The sequence below is a fragment of the Daucus carota genome, chromosome 1 (genome assembly GCF_001625215.2).
Source record: "Daucus carota subsp. sativus chromosome 1, DH1 v3.0, whole genome shotgun sequence".
NCBI classification, from domain to species: domain Eukaryota; kingdom Viridiplantae; phylum Streptophyta; class Magnoliopsida; order Apiales; family Apiaceae; genus Daucus; species Daucus carota.
This window is the reverse complement of record NC_030381.2, coordinates 35,959,761-35,979,148: the sequence shown is the minus strand read 5'-3', so window position 1 is coordinate 35,979,148 and position 19,388 is coordinate 35,959,761. Positions and strand designations below refer to the sequence as shown.

At 35.3% G+C, this 19,388-nt stretch overlaps 2 protein-coding genes across 2 annotated transcripts; both read left to right on the top strand.

Moving 5' to 3' along the window:
- The first annotated feature begins 260 nt into the window (after nucleotides 1–260).
- Nucleotides 261–15,631, top strand: LOC108205503 (probable inactive DNA (cytosine-5)-methyltransferase DRM3). Its single transcript, XM_017375486.2, has 11 exons — nucleotides 261–393; nucleotides 1,099–1,196; nucleotides 4,001–4,097; nucleotides 4,386–4,432; nucleotides 4,953–5,054; nucleotides 5,249–5,353; nucleotides 8,920–9,019; nucleotides 11,622–11,734; nucleotides 12,763–12,865; nucleotides 13,594–13,652; nucleotides 14,074–15,631. Exons 2-11 carry the CDS (start codon nucleotides 1,128–1,130, stop codon nucleotides 15,445–15,447), a joined length of 2,169 nt encoding a protein of 722 aa, XP_017230975.1. The 5' UTR covers nucleotides 261–393; nucleotides 1,099–1,127; the 3' UTR covers nucleotides 15,448–15,631.
- A 1,712-nt stretch (nucleotides 15,632–17,343) lies between these two features.
- LOC108221772 (fe(2+) transport protein 1) lies at nucleotides 17,344–18,947 on the top strand. Its single transcript, XM_017395633.2, has 3 exons — nucleotides 17,344–17,969; nucleotides 18,340–18,489; nucleotides 18,569–18,947. The coding sequence occupies exons 1-3, from the start codon at nucleotides 17,379–17,381 to the stop codon at nucleotides 18,872–18,874; spliced, it is 1,047 nt and encodes a 348-aa protein (XP_017251122.1). The 5' UTR covers nucleotides 17,344–17,378; the 3' UTR covers nucleotides 18,875–18,947.
- The last annotated feature ends 441 nt before the right edge of the window (nucleotides 18,948–19,388 follow it).

The following is a 19,388-nucleotide window of genomic DNA, read 5'->3' as shown; positions in this document are numbered from 1 at the left end:
ATGAAAATTTTGATTTAAATTGAATAATAAACTGTCACATATTAATATAGAAAAATATTTACAGATAGATAATAAATTGTGAAAGCTAAATTTCCGTTAGAAGATATAACGAGTTGGTTAATATAATTTAACTAAAATCCAATTCATTAATACTAAAATACTAATAAAATGGTGTTAAGAATTAAATTATAATTAATAAATTACGAATCATATACCCGCCCGTGCTTTGCACGGGGTTAAAGGCTAGTAATATACTAAAATCCCGCATTACTTACCTCAGCTATACAAATTCATCTGTTTTACTGCGACGAGAGTATTGGCGTGGTGGCAGTGAAGTCTACGCGCCTTCTGCCGCGCCCGGAGATCGAGTCATCTCGCCACAGCTCCGACAAGGTATGTCATTACACTTTGTATATATATACATGCATGTTCTGTTTGAAGTTTTTGTAATTCAATTAATCTGCAAAAGAAAAGGCTAGGTCGTTTCGATATGTTATGATTAAATGTGAGTTTTCAATTTATAGCGTTTTAATTGCTAATCTTTATTAAAATGCCATTACTATTTATTGTGAACGGATTGATTGCATGATTCACCAGCAATATATTTAGTTGGGGGTAGTGCTAGGTACCCAAATTTTACTCCCAATTTTTTTCCCGAATGACTGTGGCGCACAAATGGCTAGTTTTAATTGGGTGGTTGATGTGCATGGGTCCCATTATTATTAATGTGAATTGAATCAATCTTGCCAAGTAGATTTGGGGAAAAAATTTGGGTAGAGTTTTTGGGTACCTAGCATTTCCTTAGTTAGGTACCTCACAAGTGATTTTGATTGATGCAACCATCTACCATCAGTTTTTTCCTTTGAACAAGTTGGCTATATGCCTAAAAATTAGACTATATTCTAAAGATAATTCTCGGGGTGAGCGAGAGTCGAACCAGAATACTGAGAAATCTTGCATTCTGGGACAACAAAGGCTAAGTCAATACCACTTGAACTATTCAATCATGCCATTTAGCTTAAATTACTAGTTACTTGAATGTTGTATGTTGAGTTGTTTAAAAGTTTTGATGGATGATTTTTTTATCTGTTATCTCAGATTGCTACCTCACATTTCTAGACGCAAATATGTCAAACGTTAAGGTTGAAGATAATGAGGATTTGCAACTGGATGACATGTGCCCATGGAAAATTGGGGTATGTATGCATGTATTTTAGAGATTAAATTGTTGTTTTCTCTTCCTAGTGTTTACCATAATTTCGTATAGAATTTCAGATACATTTCATGTTGTTTCCTATAAAAAAACATTTTGTTGATTGTAGTGTCAATTCACTTAAATCGGTATGTGGAAATAGTGAATTTAAAGTTTTATCATAGTGAATGACCTTTAAAATCTTAGCACAATGAATAAGGACCCCTTGACCCCTTGACCCGACTATCCTCTCTACAGTTATCTTCTTAAGAGAAGCAAAACAAAAAATAAAATAGGGATGACAAAATAATCAGATCTGATATCCAATTAGATATTGTTAGAATACAATATGATCCTGGTAAGCCCTCCCCTTTCTTTCAATCCCAAAACCTTGAGGTGGTCCACTTCATGGTATCAGACTCGCGCGAGATTCGGTTCGACTATCTGCGTCCCCCAATATTCATAAATTTAATCATGGACACAAAAGCATAACTAGTTATGTACCAAAGGTGTGTGCCCGTGATCTACTCTCGACTAAAAAATGAGCTTTTAAGGAGAATGTTAGAATACAATATGATCAATGGCAAGCCCTCCTCTCAACACCCCTCTTCTCAACACCTCGAGGTTTTAAAAGAGCAGTCACTTAACATTCCGATTGACATTACCAAAACTAAAATTTGGATTTGGATTTAACTTTTTAAACTTGAAAGAGTTTGGATTTGGATTTTATGTGTCGCAAATCGATATTCAAAACTCGACCCGAACCCGAAATCATGAAAGTTAATTGTTTTTAATTAGGGTTAATGCTTTATTTGGTCACTGTACTGGATCAAAACTTTCAGTTGGCCTACCGAGCCAAAAAAAATTTCATTTAAATAATAAAGCATCTAAAAACTTACAATCACATAATTAAGTTTAAAAAACATTTCAGCGCCGTTAACCACATCGTTGACTTTAACGGAAAACGTTAATTTTAACGGAACTGCATATATTTTTCAGATTTGCATGTGTAAATTAGGGTTCTTAAGGTTAATTTGGGGCTGGATGATTGAGAAGAAGGGTTGGAGGTTGAACAGGGTCCGAAAGGGAGGGGAAGAGGTGTTTGGTCAGAATTATGGTTGTTGCTGGGGTTACTGACAGCAACACCCCCTGCATTGCCTAAATCAAGAGCTGAGTGGAGAGTTCTGTTAATGAAAATGGTTAGTGAAGTGAGATAATAACACACGGAGATATAAAGCTAGACCCACTGGAGTCTGTTCTCACTCAAAGTCAGTGACTCAATATATAGCTAGCCATGGATAATATGCCGTAAATATCCCTGGTTAAAACATAGTGTTATGCAGAGACAATGAGATCAAGTTAAGACAAAGGTATGGGTAGAGGACTAGAGGACTTACGGAGGTACGGGTACCTCAACCATAAACCTCATCACATGTACTGCATAAACATTAAGACGAAGCATTAATGTGTGACCTGCCTAATATAAGGCACAACTGTTGGCATCTCTACTGGGAACAACATTCTACATTGAGGGTCCGTTGGATGATTGTTGCTTTGGTCAAAAATATCATACAGTTTCAGCAACAACAGTCTCCAGCTTCCTCTGTATAATTTTCGATACGTATGTATTGACACCATAGTAAAGGGGGAGAAAAATCAGGAGTATGAGGAAGTGGAGGGGGGAGATTGCTTGTAAGTTGTCCTTTACTCGGTGGGGTAACTGAAAATTTTGATCAAAAACAGTGATGAAACAGAGCAGTAACACGTTAAGTTTTTAACAGAGGCTAACGAAGTGACCTTTTTGCAAGTTTTAAAGGGTACAATTAGTTGACTGAAAGTTTTTTTCACTCGGTAGGTCAACTGAAAGTTTTGATCCAGTACAGTGATGAAATAGAGCATTAACCCTTTTTTATTTATATTTGTTATATGTTTAATTTTATTTGTTGTGTACACACACATAATTATTTTTGTTTTAACTCAATTAAGAAAAAATGTATTCTTTTCTTTTATCCGGTATTTTGAACTTTACTGTATTATTTAAAATTATATATACCCGAAAAACCCGATTCGATCCGAAACACAATGGATTTGGATTTAGCTAAATCTGATCCAATCCAAACCAAAACAAAAAACCAGGGTGTTGTTATCATTAAATCTCAAATTTTGGTCTACAATTCTATCAAAAAAAAAAAAATAGAACAAACAAGGGGGAGATTGTTAAAGAATGAATGTTAATCTTGATGATAATATACCTCTTAGCATTAAAGTTGTGACTGGACTCGTAAAAGTCATCATAGTGAGGAAGCCAAGTGGGTGGCCAGTTGTGTTATCAATCTAATAATTAATATTAGTGTCAACTTAAGAACTCTACTTACCTTTATAACCGCTAATTTTGAACCTCCCCTGTAAATACTACTTTTAATGTGTAGATTCTTCCTGCTTAGATTAATTATATTGATTGGTTTTTTGATACTTTGATAATTTTAATGTGTGTTACAGATGTATGGTTCTTTTGCTTTTTTCGATATTGGCAATCACAACACTGATTGTCACATGGCCAATATATGATGAAACTATATTTACAATCAGTCTATCATAATGTAATAATCAGGAGTAGTTTTTTGGGACAAATTTCTCTCTTTACCCAAAAAAAATTTCAAGGGTTAACTACATTATTGTTTTGAATCTCAGTTATATATCTTTTTGTCCATTTTTTTTTTCCAATAGACATTTATAAATAATCCCTATCTAAAATTATGGGATTCTTGTTGTAAGCCACTTTGCATTGATATTATTTGTTTTTTGCAGGACAATGTTGCTAGCTCATCAAGCAGCCGTGTAAGATCATCATTTATAGAAATGGGGTTCCCACCATCTCTTGTTGACAAAGCAATTGAGGAAAATGGTAAATGCATAAAACAACAGTAAAATAGTTTTTCAGAAGCAATTAAGAAAAACCGTTGTTTTCACTAACAAACTTTTGTAGAGTTAGGTGCCACACCTTTCACAAAACACAACAGACCCCTAGACTCCATAATCTGCAAGTGCCTTACCTTCTTGCTTCCCTACTGTTTTTGGAACACAGTTGTGCTTGAAAACTATGATAGTTTTCACTTGTGCAGTGTGCTCCAACCTAGAACAGTTTGTTGATTTTTTTTAACACTTGAAACGCCAATAATTCCTCTTAATTTAGGTGAAGACAATGAAGGAACACTACTGGAGACTCTATTTCAGTACTCGGTAAGTATGTGTTTATTTTTGTCATTTTGTTCTTTTGGTGTTTGCCCGTGTTTGGTTTGGACAGAACAATATTGTTATGCAATCATACATTTGAGTTATATTCTAGTGTGTGAGCCTACTCACATAGCCAAATATTCCGGTTTCTGTCCTAGGATAGACGAGTTTTATTAGGCCTGTAGTATGTAGATCATAACATTACCATCTCTCACCCTTCTTTGAAAATTTTATTTAATAAAGCTTCTGGAGTGCATCACGGATTGATTTTTCTATCTATTTCAAGTTATATAAAGAAGCTAAGTTATATTTTAAGTTTTAAGTTCTGTATGGAATGGAATAACTAAATATATAGTTTTTTTTTTTTGGAATGGTTTTGACATTTAGATCTCACATTCCTACAAATTTCTTTTTCTGTTGAGGATATTTGAATAAATGAGCTTTAACCCAGATAAATAAAGAACTGCCTTGTCTGGTTACAAAATTTTTTTGTGATTGATACATAGCAATTTTTTTGGAGTTACAGGCTCAAAAAGATACGAGGCCTGAGTCTTTGAATTCCTTTGGTGGCTTTCTCAACACCAATGATGAACTAGCTGGAGTTGTACTACCAAACGAGAAGGTGAAGGTAATGGCAACTTGTACATTGTTTTCTATCAGTTTGGTTGACTGCTTTGAGATGTGTTTATTGATTTTCGTTTTTTTTTATTTCTCGATACTAATAATAGATTAAACTCTGTGGATAATGGATTTAGTATGGTTCTCGACTTTATCGGTCTCACTCTTGGGAAGTAATTGACAATTATTTTCGGACTTGAACAGGTTCCTCATACATCCGAATCATCTGATTCTTTGGATAGCTTGTTTGGAGAGAGAAATGATGCAAGCAGCCATGTCGATATTTCAATGCATGTTCATCCTAAAGAGGTAATGTGCTATTTATTTTTGTGTTGTTATTATTGAATTGCGTGAATAGAACACTTTATTCCTACTTCAGGTATCTAAGGCGGTAAGAGATTGCACAGTATTTGTAGTATATCTTTGCTTGTTTAACTTCATAAAGAAAGTGTCTGGTCTGGCAAACTACTTAAGAAGGCCTATGTGAAGTACTTTTGTCACAGATTAGTGTCTGTTTGTGTCTAAGGAGAAAAACATTAATGAAAGAAGAGTATATAAGGCAGGAAATTTGTTAATATAAATTTGTATATATATAACTTTACAACTGTTTCTACCTGGTTCTCTTATTTTACAATGAGAGGTTGTGCCTTTATTAATAACAGCCCTAAACTCGGTACCTACTCGTTGAACAGTAATGTTGATGTCATGTCTGATGTTAACATACTAGGAGGCTACATTTATAATATCACCATATTGTCATGGTTCTTATGTCATGTGATGTGCTCATATCTAACATGCCCCTCACTCAAAAGCCCATCTTGGATGAGATACCCAATCTGGGATTGAAGAGTGGACCACTAGAAACCCTTATGCATAATCATAATGTTCCGGGAAAGACCCCATCTTAGGATTAACTTATCTTGGGATGGCAAATATGAGAATTTTGGGACTACCCAGACTCAACTTTTCAACCATGTAGTATACTTTAGGCCATGTCAAAATAGAGAAAGTGCGCTGCTGTCAGCACTGTGGTGGATGACCACCTCTCAATCCTTTAATTGAGAATATATGAGATATCGGGACTCGAATCTTTCGACCACACGATAAATTAGGAGGTGTTGCTGTCAGCCCCGTGGTGTATGACCACCTTCTTGATGGTTGCTGAATGGCCATCAACCTCTTTACCATTGCCAGGAAATTTGTTTGTCACCTTATTTTGCATGGGCAGAGATCACAATTGACCATTGCAGGTCCTGGTGGATTTGTCTTCATTTGAGACGAATGACAGAGAGCTGTAATGTAATCTCTTATGTTGTCCTGCTGATATGTTTTCTATATTGATTTGGACTAGGTTTTGGGGATTGTGTTTGGATAAAAACAGAATCAGCAAATTTTCCTTAAAAACTTGTTTTTTTGCGGATTTTCATGACTGATTTCTCTCTAAAAATCTGCCCGCTCTGATACCATGTCACATATTAGTGTGTCTTTGTGTCTAGGGAGAAAAACGATAATGAAAGAGAAGTATATATTACAGGAAACTTGTTTATATATATTTGTATATATATAACTTTACAACTGCTCTATCCGGCTCTCTTATTTTACAATGAGAGATTTTGCCTTTATATATAATAGCCCTAAATTTGGTGTCTATTCTTTGAACAGTAATGTTGATATCATGTGTGATGTCAACATACTTGGAGGCTACACTTATGATATCACTATGCTGTCATGGTTTTTATGTCATGTGATGTGCTCATATTTTACAATTTTGTACTCTGGAATCATGGGAGGTCAGCTGAGAATTAACCTTTCACTCTGGAATGTTTCTTGCTTTTTATCATCAACTAACAAATCAACTCCTTAAAAAAAAAGGCTCATCCTTACTGAAAAAGCCAACTTACACCCATGTATAACTAACAAAATTTTGATCACCAAGCTTTTACATCAAGTATCCCAGTTGACCCTCCACCAGCAAAAAATACTTAATACATCACCCACCACCACCAGAAGAACCTGGGTTTGAGACTTTGAGCCACCTTACAAACTGCAAGCCTGCATGATCCAACTTTGAGTGGCCCATGAGCCACCTATCAACTGATAATCCTTCCAACATATTATTGGTGGTAAATAGTGAACCCAAACCTGTATCAAGGTACTTGCTAAAGGATTTGAGATCACTATGAGGCTATAGACTAAATGTTTAATTAATGTATTTCTTTTAATCCTCTTGTTTTATTATTCTTTTCAGTATATTCATTAATCTGAGCACTCTAAACTTGTATGTTATAAAATTCTTACTCTTTGGTTTAGGTGTCATTGATAGATCCCAATTAGGTTCATGGTTCGACACTTTTTGTTATACTTGTACTTTTTCACTTTTGTAACGTCCTGCAGCAGGACTCCTGCTGTATCTTGACGAAAGGCTTCCCCTTCCACTTCTCTTTGTTCTCTTTTTTTTTTCCAGAAAATCATATAGTTCACCTGTTAGGGGGTAGAGACCAGAAGCTATATAAATTGGTATTTTTACTTGGATAATAAGGACAACCATCTGTCAAGTGTCAACTCTTAATTGACTGGTAGCTAAGTTTTGGGCTTGGAGGACAAGTTTTGTTTCAAGGAATGGGGATTGTAACATTTGGAACCATTCATCAGGAAGTACATTCCAAGCTATTCAATCATCTAGGATAAGGATTAGTAGCTTTAGTGGTTGGTTGGTGTTTTAATTAATTAAGAATTAAGCCTTGGCCCTGTTTGAGGACAAGTTGGTTTATTTTTAAGGACAAGGAATGTCTGAAGAAATATTAACCAACCGAGGCTTGAGAATTGGTTTAGACTTGTATTAATTTAGTAATCAATCTTTGGGTTTGTGTGAATGCGAAATAAACTAATTGGGTCTGGGATTATTGGGACTGGTAGGACAAAATCAGAACCCGTGTCCAGCATCATAATGTCCTTCGCAGAGGCACCCGTTTTTCATTAGTATACACATGAAACTTGAACTAGGGGTAAGGCAGCATGAATGATCTAAACTGTTCTTTTTAATCAGCATTCCTTTCAATTCAGTTTGTATTGTGTGTTGTGGTATATTTGTTACTCCCTCTGTCCCTCTCATTTGTTTACAGTTACTATTTTGGGATGTCCCTCTCATTTCTTTACGTTACTATAAATAGTAAGTTTTTCCCATCATTACACCCACTATCTTCCTCTACTATCTCATATTTAATAATAAAAACTACTATTACACCCACTACTTTCCTCCACTATCTCAAATCTATTATTAAATATTGGTAGGTCCCACCACTTTACCTACTTTTCATCAAACTTTACTCATTTTTCATACATTGTCTTGGTCTCCGTGTCCCCCTCCAATGTAAACAATTGAGGGGGACGGAGGGAGTATATTTTTTGGCTGTTTACCTCTTTTAAGTTGTTTCAGTTGAAGTTCATGGCCTGTTCTAGTTATGTGTTGTGTTTTATGTGACAGCTACAACTACAGTTGCAACCATCACAGAAAGAAAACCCAATAAATGAAATTGTATGGGTGTTATACATTTATGATTGAAAGGGGTGTACCATAAATGTTTAGATCCTAGATCCTTAAGCTGCTTTCTTTGAAGACAGGCGTGGATGATTCACAGCAGAAACGAGAGGAACTATTATGCTAAGATCGCTTATAGTTGAAATTGACTTCAATACACTTCATGTATGTTTTTGTGTATGCAGGCTATGCTTGATTACTTGATTACTCATACTTTAAAACAATTATTTGTGTTCGAGATTAGTGTTCTTTCAGTGATCAGTGTCATAAATTTACTAGCCTTAAGCTTTTTTGTTCTTTAACTTGCATGCATGACTTGTTTTTTGATCTCCGGCAGGAACCTGACATATCGAGTGGAGTTAAAGATGGGAAAAAAGCAAGTTTACTGATGATGAATTTCTCTGAGGATGAAGTTGATTATGCTATAAATAAACTTGGTATGTTGAGCATTTTAGAGTGGAAATACAGTTGGCACCCCATAGCTTTGGGCATTCTGTCACTCCAGTCCAGTCTCATACTTAAAATCATGGCACTTGCCACTTAGCATCCATTAGCCCTCTTGAGTCTCATGCTTGAAATTGTTGCACTAACCCTCAACCCTGGTTAACGCCATCATTTGCACCCTCTAGAGTCTAAACTTGATTTCGTCCAAAATAATTATTATCAGTGAGAATTGAAGAGCCGTATTATAAGAGATCTCCAGTGGTGTTTGCTAACATGTAACGGAATTGACTATATTGATCGGCTATATTTTAAAAATAGTACTCCCTCCGCCCCCCCCCCCCCCCCCCCCCCACCCCCCACCCCCCTCAATTATTTACATTGGGGGACGGAGGCTCGGCACGCATTTTAATGCTTTCATAAAATGTAGTTCAATAAATTATTTTAAACTTTTTTTTCTTCTGAACAAAAGTTTATGTTTAAGGTTTTATACAAAAAAGAAAAATTTTAAAAATAAGTTACGAAACTATGTTTTATATGCGTGTTAAAATGCGTGTCAAGCAATGCGAAAATACTGTAAAGAAATGAGAGGGACAGAGGGATTATAATATTATTATTTCAAGTTGTTATAAATATAATATATTATTTCATATGGTAATAGATGATGTGAAACTTTACTACAGTTCTCTAGAGGTTTGACAAATATAGACAATATTAAGGGGTTGGCTAAATTTTCAACCTAATGGGATTGTTCTGTTGGAGTGGACAATTTTTTACATACTCTCTGTAATTTTTCTTTGTATTATCTATCATGTACTTTTAGCTAAGGGTTTTACCTAATTAGAGATGCTCTAACAATCAACTATTTCATTTAAGCTATAAAGTTCTTTAGTCAACAATGATATCGAAAGCCATACTATAACAATCAACTTCTTTATTTAAGTTATAAAATATTTAATTCAACAATGGTGGATGACAATCTCAGTTCAACCTTCAACCAAATCTCTGTCATCTTCATGAATTTACAGTCTTCTATTCCTAATGAATAATGATGTCAAGGCTCACTCTGTCCACAAACTTTCTGCCATCGAGGATGACTTGCTCGCCATCAGCCACAATTTAAAACTGTTATTTTCTTATATGCAAACAGCTATGAGCAACCTATTCTTTTAAAAATCTCACCAACTAATCGAAGGGGATATGTGTGTGTGTGTGTGAATCTTTTAGGGCCATAATAAAGAACTAGATCATGTACGTCTAAAAAACTAGTGGAGTTATTTTTTAGGAGTTTCTGCACTTTTACCACTGAAGTGCATGTTTTTAGCAAAAACATAAATTTATTCAGATTATATAGGTAAAAAAGTTTAGGATAAAACAAATAACTGGGTGTTGTTTCTGACATCTGACTCTGGTTTGCCTGGTTAAAGAATTGGGATACAGGTAAATCAATGACTGCAATAAGAATTCATCTACAGGCTATCACCTCATTCTTAGCTATAGATCTTTTCTTGGCCCAAAGAGGATTTTCAAGAAACAACACAAGTACATGATCTCCATTCAGAAACAAGCAGTCTTTTATGTTAAACTCTTGTTATACTCATCATTTGTACTTGTGATCCATTGTTGTTTATTTTCACATTCTTATTAAATTGGGGGGCATAGACCATATATTGTCTTTATTCTACAATGAAGTAATGATATCATTTTCTCCTAAAAATGAGGGTTCCTCAACAAATTAGGGACAGTAGAAAGATAGTGATATCCCCAATTTAATGAAGATAGGGATGCAAAAAGTTATTGAATTATTCAGAATTTAGAATGCTCATGTCATAATTTCCTTGAATATTAAGAGTAATGGTTGTTGAAGGAAATGGCTAAATGGGTGCAAGAAGAAGCGCGAATGAAAAGTTAGGGCTGCAAAGTATCACGATTTATAGTATGGGTAGAAATTGACAACATATCCACATGTAAGGGCTGCGACACGCAGTTACTCCCACCCACTCACACACAATGAAGTAATGTTCTCATTTTCTTCTGAAAATGAGGGTCTGTGAAAGTAAAATAAAATAAAAACCAATTTAGGGACAGTATAACGATAGTGAAATCCACAATTAAATGAAGATGCAGATGAAAAAAAGTTTTAATCACATAGAAGGCTGAAGTCGGAAATTGCTGCCCTTTCGCTTCTGCTTATCTTATTACAATTAACTTAACCTTCCTTGTTCATAGCGAACATCTAACACATGTTTAATGCTTACTTCAATACAATTAAATAAACCTTCCTTGTTCATAGTGAAGATCTAACACATGTTTTCTACTTCTTAACACGGATGAGAGAAATACAATTTTCACATGAGCTAAAGAAATTATATTAAATAGGTTGTAATGATGTGCAGAACCATCCCAATAAAGCCACTTATAGCTAAATGGTTAAGAGAATAGAGGAAATGGGTTTCACCTCTAAAAGTTCACCTGTGCGTCACTGTATCGCATATGGTCCATTTGTCACAGTTTAGATCAATGACAATGTTTTTATACTTTCCTGATTCCTTTGAGGTTATAGCAACATATATGTATTTTTCTCTTGTTGTATTGCAGGTGAAAATGCTCCTATAAGTGACATAATAGATTTTATCGCTGCTGCCCAAATTGCTGAAAACTCTGAAAAGAATGTTCAGATTTCTAATTATGGTGATGACGAAAAGAATGCGGTAAGGTTTATACTGTACATTGTATCTTGCTTATGTTAGTAATTTTATTTTGTAGCTAATTTTGTAACATGTTTATAAAGTAGAAATGTTCTCCATCAACCTATTGTGTTACAACACAAGGCAAAAAAAGAAAATGAACACATTAAAGTTATACAATATTAAATTTCTGGGAAGTGATGGTTAATGAAAATGGAATTTTCTAAATTTTCAGTTATCTTGCTAAGTTTGCATTAAATAGTAATATGGGTACGATTGATCCAGACATATGTTTCACATTGTCTCTAAACGACACCACCTTTTCAGTGGTATCATTTTGTTTGTTTCTAATGTTATCAGATCCTGCATATAACAAATATATACATGTGCAACTTCTATCTCTTAAAGTTAGTAGGCATAAGAAACCCAGAACCATACATGGACAACCAGTGATTGAATTAACATGAGTAGCATGTTTCTACCTTTATAAGAATGCTTATAGATTTCAAGTTAGGATTTCTACCTTTATAAGATTGCTTATAGATTTCAGGTTGGGATTTCCATTGATATAGTAGTAAATATATCCTTAAACACATATTGTTTGTCAAGAATAATTTAGCGAGATTAAATGTAATTTTCCAATTTTCTAATGTTAAATTATATGAGATAGAAAGCGAAAAAAAGTTTGCATTGGGATTCCTCTCTTTGGATGATTATGCTGTGTGAATCTATTCAGAAGAGTGTTTGGTAAGTTGTAGTTAGAGGACACCAAAGCTAGGGACACTGATATATAATTGTATGTAATTAGTTAATTGTAAAATTTTGCTCCAGAAAAGGTAAATTACCTTCGCTCACCTCAATCCAGTAGTTTACTGTGCCCTTCACCAAGTTGGGCAGTACCAATGTACTATTAATCTATCATTGGTTATCAAATTTAGTGATTGAGAAATTGAATTCTTAATTTTTGGCACATCTTTAGTTAAATTTGTTTAACATATGATACTGTAAGATCATGTTTTTGTTTCTGAAATTACATGAGTCATGACATATAGGATGCCAGCACTGAAACCTTGTTTGGGACTTTAAACAATACGCTTCGGTTGCTCGAAATGGGTTTTTCGGAGAAAGATATTTCTGCTGCTATCGATATGTGTGGTGAGTAATAATTCTCAATATGGACTCAATAATTCTTTGTCTGGACATAATCACAGGTGTCCCTGTGTATCGGGGGTATTGTAAATCAATGACTATGTCTGCAAGATTCATTGTTATGATACAATAATTTAGATCAGTAACGATATAGGTTTTATTTAAATTAAACAGTCTGAGCATGCTCTACATCGAACATTGTTTGGAATTAGATGTGTCCGACATATGAACATGTATCTGTGTTGGACACTTCAGCCGGGTTCGGGTAACAAAGGCTTACATAGAATCTTATTCAGGGTTGAGCGCCTTGTAACAATCGACAACCTATAACTAAAGATGTCTAACGTTTCATGTTTAGTATATAATTTCTATTTGATCACTCACTGATAACTATGATATCTTGTTGCAAGAAAGAAACATAAATGAGGTTAAATATAACATTTCATCATATTACCAATAAATGAATGTAGGCTAGGTTCGCCATCTACATTATGAGGCTGTGATGAATTTGTGGACTCTTGTTTTCACTATTATTATGATTTCATTTATGCTTGATTTGGTGCCTCTGGATCCCTTTCGGACAAATTCGAAGAACCAGTGTATTATAATTCGATATAGAAGTAGTCTTTTATTTTACGTTTCTTTTTTCCATAGCTTCAGTTCTAAGCCCGTTACCTGTGTCTAATTGATGTGCTAGTTTTTTAGTCATTTAATATTACTATTTAATCTCCCAGGTTCAAAAGCTTCTGTCGAGGAACTTGCAGATTCGATTGTTTCTGGTCAAATTGGCAAGGTTTTCTTTTCCATCTTACTATCAAGCAGTATTCTCTTTTAATTATTGTATAGTAGCATGTACATAGTTTTCATCTCTTTCTATGCGTTATTAGGTAATGAACAACAAACTCTAGCTTTATAGGCATATTGTACAAATTCTTAATGTTTTCTTTAGTTGAATTCCTATATTAATTCTGAAATTGTCAAGTAAATTTTTAACAAGGAACAGCAAGTGATAGGTATGCAGCAGCACACAGAAATGGGGCATTTAAGCTGCATGTAGTTTGTATACAAATTATGAAACCATTAAAGCTTTGGAGCACTCAAAACGAGAATTTGCTGAACATCACGCAGATATTTAGCAATTTCTAAGAATTTTGATTGTTTGTTTAACGTTTCCAATATTACCTTCTCTTATATATCCTATTATTTATATGCAGTATACCTATAATCCTAGTTGGAAAAGGAATGCCAGCTCAAGTAGATCATTATATGGGATGAATGGTCAAGGCACTATGCGTTATGATGACTTGACAATAAAAACTGAAGATACCAGTCCTGTGTCTCATTCTGAGTTCAGTAGTAATGGCATGATGGAAAGTTGCAAGGGAAAAAGGCCAAAAGAAGGATATATCGATGAGTCTAGCAGTTCGAAGAGGCTGAAAGAAGAGTATGAGGATGACTCAGGCGCTGCCTTACCACCATGGCTTGAAGCAAGGCAAGCAATTTCCAAGACTAGCAGCTCACGGTTAGCACAAAAACAGCGTAAACCACGGCTAACCGGAGAGTCTATTTCATTGCCAAAGCCTGTTTCATGCAAAAGTCTCGATCGAATGGTAGCTGGTCCACCGTACTTCTTCTACGGAAATGTGCTCAATCTCTCCCAGGATTCTTGGATCAAGATATCTCAATTCTTGTATGCCGTTGAACCAGAATTTGTGAACACACAGTTTTTTTCGGCATTCAGTAGGAAGGAGGGTTATGTACACAATCTTCCGAATGAGAATAGGTTTCACCTCATCCCTAGATCTCCGATGACAATTGAAGAAGTGATACCAAGTACGAAAAAATGGTGGCCTCCATGGGATACGAGAAAACAAATCAGCTGCATTAATACTGACCTTACCGGAATCTCTCAGCAGTGCAATAGACTTGAAAGTTTACTGAATGATTATGGAGGGTTGCTTTCAATAGACCAGCAGACAGATCTCCTTCATCGCTGTAAAATATATAATCTTGTATGGGTTGGTCATAACAAGTTGAAGCCCATAGAACCCGAGCATATTGAGCGCATTTTAGGCTACCCTGTCAATCACACTCAAGCCGCCGGGTTCAGCATGCATGATCGACTTCAGGCTCTGAAACACAGTTTTCAGATAGATACCTTGGGATATCATCTTTCTGTTTTAAAAACCATGTTTCCGGAAGGATTAACCTTATTGTCATTATATAGTGGAGTTGGAGGGGCAGAAATAACTTTGGACCGGCTTGGCATTCGATTAAAAGGCGTTGTTTCAGTTGAAACATGTGAAATAAAGCGCAAGATTCTAAAGCAGTGGTGGAGCAATTCTGGGCAAGTCGGAGACCTCGTGCAGATTGAAGACATTCAGAAACTATCAAGTTCAAAGTTTGAAATTCTTAAACAAAGGTTCGGAGGATTTGATTTGGTCATTTGTCAAACTCCTAGCACTTACAATCCAAAATGCCCTACTATTGAAGATCATGGCAATATTTCTGGTCTAGACTTCTCGATGTTCTATGAATTTGTTAGAATTTTGCAACGTGTAAAGTCCATGATGGGAAACAGTAGGTGAACTTCTACATCTAGTCATGCTTGTCCTTCACAATCTTATTATGAAAAGGATGAATTAGAGTTTAGAGTATGTAGCATTCCGTTGCATCCTTTAGCAAGATGTAAGATCAAGAATTTGTTTCAACTAACTTATGTGTCTCATTTCATTGTGTAGTGCTACTATTTAATTATCATGTTTCTTTTCATATCAACTGTGAAAGGATAATATTTGGCCTGGTTATGGAACTTGCTTAATGCTCTACATGCTACTAAGTCAAAATTTCAATGTTCAGGATATGTTAGTATTCACCAGATGCAAGCCCTTTCTTATAAAATGATGCAATAGCATGCTGCATGGTAGGGGCCAGCAGGAAAAACCGAAACCGCAAAAAAAACCTAAAAAAACCGAAAAACCACACCGAAAAAAACCAAACCGCAAATAAAACCAAAAATAACCGAGATAAAAAACCGAAATTAGTGGTGCGGTTTTATTTTCGGTTTTATGCTAAAACCGCACCGAAATTAACCAAACCGAAATATATATATATATATATATATATATATATATATATATATATATATATATATATTAAAAATAGTAATAAAGCATCTTAGTCATTTTTAAACTTCACATCTAATTTTATATGGAGGTTCTTCTTCCATACTTGCATACTTGCTGAGTCACTTAAATAACCGGGCACCCAAATATTTGGAGGAGTGCTTGATCGAAAACTAGGGCTATTGTGATTTGCCACAAAGCAGAAATATTTCTGCTGATCAAATTTTATTATGAAACCTATTCTATTTTTTTTATTTATGTACTTTTTGAAAACTTTTTATTTGAATTTCATGATTAGTTGATTTTGGGTAATTTTATTGATTTGACATCATCTAATTTCTTGTCAAAATATATATATGTTTTAGTTTTTATTGTTTATTAAGGTTTTTTAGATGGAAGTATGTAATGTTTCTTATATCCTCGTATAGAAACAATAGTAAATAGTAACCGAACATATTGTACATGTTCATGAAAATTTTATATTTTTTTAAAAAAATATTATGCACAAGGGTAGCAAATAATAATGGAAAAACCGAAAAAAAACCGCAACCGACTAATGGTTAACCGTAACCGAAAAGCCGTTTTAATTGGTGCGGTTATGATTAATGATGATTAACCGAACCGAACCGCATTCATCGATTTGGTAACGGTTAATGTCCGGAATCGCACCATGCACACCCCTACTGCATGGACACATGAAAGATCATTTAACGAAACCAGGGTGTGGGTGGCAACACGAAAGGATATATTTTTATATATACTTCACATTTGCACATGCTAAAAAGTAAAATCCAATAATAAAATGAAAAGAATTGTATACATATTGACTAAATTGTATTATTTATTTATCTAAACACACAAAAATATCGAGCATTACGAAATCACATGATAATATATCAATTTGAAATGATATAAATCGGGATGCACGGTCATTTTCCGTTTTTTTTATAGACATCGATTCTTAATTTTGTAAGAGTAGCTAGATGGTACAAAAAAAATATAAAGGAAGCTCAAAATGACCCCAAGAATCCTGCTTTTTAGGTAATCATATTAGCTACCTACGTGGCACGTCATATTACCTGGCATCTGCCACATCATCATGCGCCATCAGTTAAAGTACGTCCGAGAAAGAATGTCAACACAATCTCTACTTCACCCCACATGACCCACACACTATACACAAGCTTACCTCATCAATGCTAAAAACCCCAAAATACCCTCCACAGCCACAATATTTACCCAAAAACAAAACACAACCAAATATTCCCCGAACCCCAAATGGTCATTTCACTCATTCTCCCCATATCAGATAAATTTAGCTCCTTTAAATTTGGAACCTCCAAAAGTGACTTCACTCCCCCACTGAAAAAACAACAAAAACACATTGCATTTCCATGGCTATTCATATCAAAAACCATGCACATTTTCTCATATTTCTCATCATAATCTCCACCGTTTCATCAATCTCCGGTGCCTCGAACACCACCGCCGAATGCACTAGACCGATAGGAGGATGCCACGACAAGCCATACGCGCAAAAACTCAAAATCATCGCGATCTTTGCCATACTCATCACTAGTATGATCGGCATTTGTCTTCCAATATTTACACGCGCGGTCCCGGCTCTTAGCCCGGACCGAAACCTCTTTGCTGTAGTGAAGGCATTTGCCTCAGGGGTGATTCTTGCCACCGGCTACATGCACGTGTTGCCTGACTCTTTCGACGCTCTTAGATCGGAGTGTTTGCCTGACAGACCTTGGCATAAGTATCCTTTTACCACATTGGTTGCCATGTTTTCTGCGGTGTTGACTTTAATGGTTGATTCGTTCGCGATGAGTTTGTTTAAGAGACATTATGCTTTGGAATCGGGTGAACAGAAGGAAGTTAGCAATGAGAGTGTGGAGTTGCAGAGTCATTGTCATGGTCACGGTGTTGCAGCTGAGGGGTCTGATGCCACTTTGCTAAGATGCCGTGTTGTCGCTCAGGTATTTTTTTTCGCATAAAATACTTTATTCAGATTATAGTACATCTTAGCATTGTTAGAATATAATATGATCCTGATAAGCCTCCTTCCAATATCTTGAGATTTTTGAAGAATTGGTCACTTACATGGTATCAGAACTCAGTCTCACGTTGAGGTATTTGAAGAATTGATCACTTACATGGTATCAAAACTCAGTCTCATATTGAGGTATTTGAAGAATTAGTCACTTAACATGATATCAGAACTCAGTTTCACGTTGAGATACTGAGAGAACTGGTCACTTAACAAATATCTGGTTGTGAAGCAATCAAGATGATGAGATCGTGTATTTATTTAAGTTTATGTTGATAATGCTTAATTATGTTGTGCAGATATTGGAACTAGGGATCATTGTGCACTCAGTGATTATCGGATTGTCATTAGGGGCATCAAATAATCCATGCACGATTAGGCCACTTGTGGCTGCTTTATGCTTTCACCAAATGTTCGAAGGAATGGGACTAGGAGGATGCATACTTCAGGTGAGTCACGGGATCAGATCATTGTGTAGTTTACTCAATCTCGTATTCTCATGCTTGCTTAAATTGCTTTTATCATCAGGCTAATTATCGTGCCAAGACGAATGCAATCATGGTGTTCTTCTTCTCGGCCACAACTCCGTTTGGAATCATACTTGGACTTGTTTTGTCGAACGTGTACAGTGACAATAGTCCGGCAGCACTGATCGTGGAGGGGCTATTAGACGCGGCTTCAGCAGGATTACTGAATTATATGGCATTGGTCGATCTCTTAGCACCTGATTTCATGGGTGCAAAATTACAAGCACATCTGAAACTTCAAGCATTGTGTTATGTTGCAGTTGTATTAGGTGCTGGAGGGATGTCTGTTATGGCAATTTGGGCTTAGTATTCTTAGGTTCAACGAACTCTGTTTTCTTTAATATTTAAGTAAAAAAACTCTCGAAAGTTATTATTGATCGAAATCCTTTTCCGATTCAACATGAAAAAAGGTTTCATATATCACAATTTCTTCAAATAATATCAAAAATACCGAAATTGACAAGTTGTGAAAAATGGCCTACAATATGACTTATTAACGCCGGATAATGCAACGTTTAACATTTCGATTCTTAGAAAAAAATTGCTACATCGTGTGATGGTCAGGTCTAAAAATCAATACAAAATTTAACACGATTTGGTATTTTAGAAACGTTATATGAAATAACGTTTCGGGCTTCAGAACGCTACATGATCTCTATTTGGAACATGTTGTACCGTTAGATAATAATAATAAATCTATGACGCTTTTAACATAGACATCCACAAGATTTAATAACATGAACCGAAAAATCATCAACAAATCTAAAAACTCCTATCTGCTCAGTTAGAGCCAACAGCAGGCATATACCAAATAAAATCAA

What these genes read in the sequence shown, in the direction of transcription:
- LOC108205503 (XM_017375486.2), top strand. Translation starts at nt 1,128, where the DNA reads ATGTCAAACGTTAAGGTTGAAGATAATGAGGATTTGCAACTGGATGAC. An exon ending in TACCAAACGAGAAGGTGAAG is followed by an intron (nt 5,055 to 5,248) that starts GTAATGGCAACT and finishes GGACTTGAACAG; the next exon opens with GTTCCTCATACATCCGAATC. An exon ending in TTATGCTATAAATAAACTTG is followed by an intron (nt 9,020 to 11,621) that starts GTATGTTGAGCA and finishes GTTGTATTGCAG; the next exon opens with GTGAAAATGCTCCTATAAGT.
- LOC108221772 (XM_017395633.2), top strand. Translation starts at nt 17,379, where the DNA reads ATGGCTATTCATATCAAAAACCATGCACATTTTCTCATATTTCTCATC. An exon ending in GATGCCGTGTTGTCGCTCAG is followed by an intron (nt 17,970 to 18,339) that starts GTATTTTTTTTC and finishes TATGTTGTGCAG; the next exon opens with ATATTGGAACTAGGGATCAT. An exon ending in TAGGAGGATGCATACTTCAG is followed by an intron (nt 18,490 to 18,568) that starts GTGAGTCACGGG and finishes TTTTATCATCAG; the next exon opens with GCTAATTATCGTGCCAAGAC.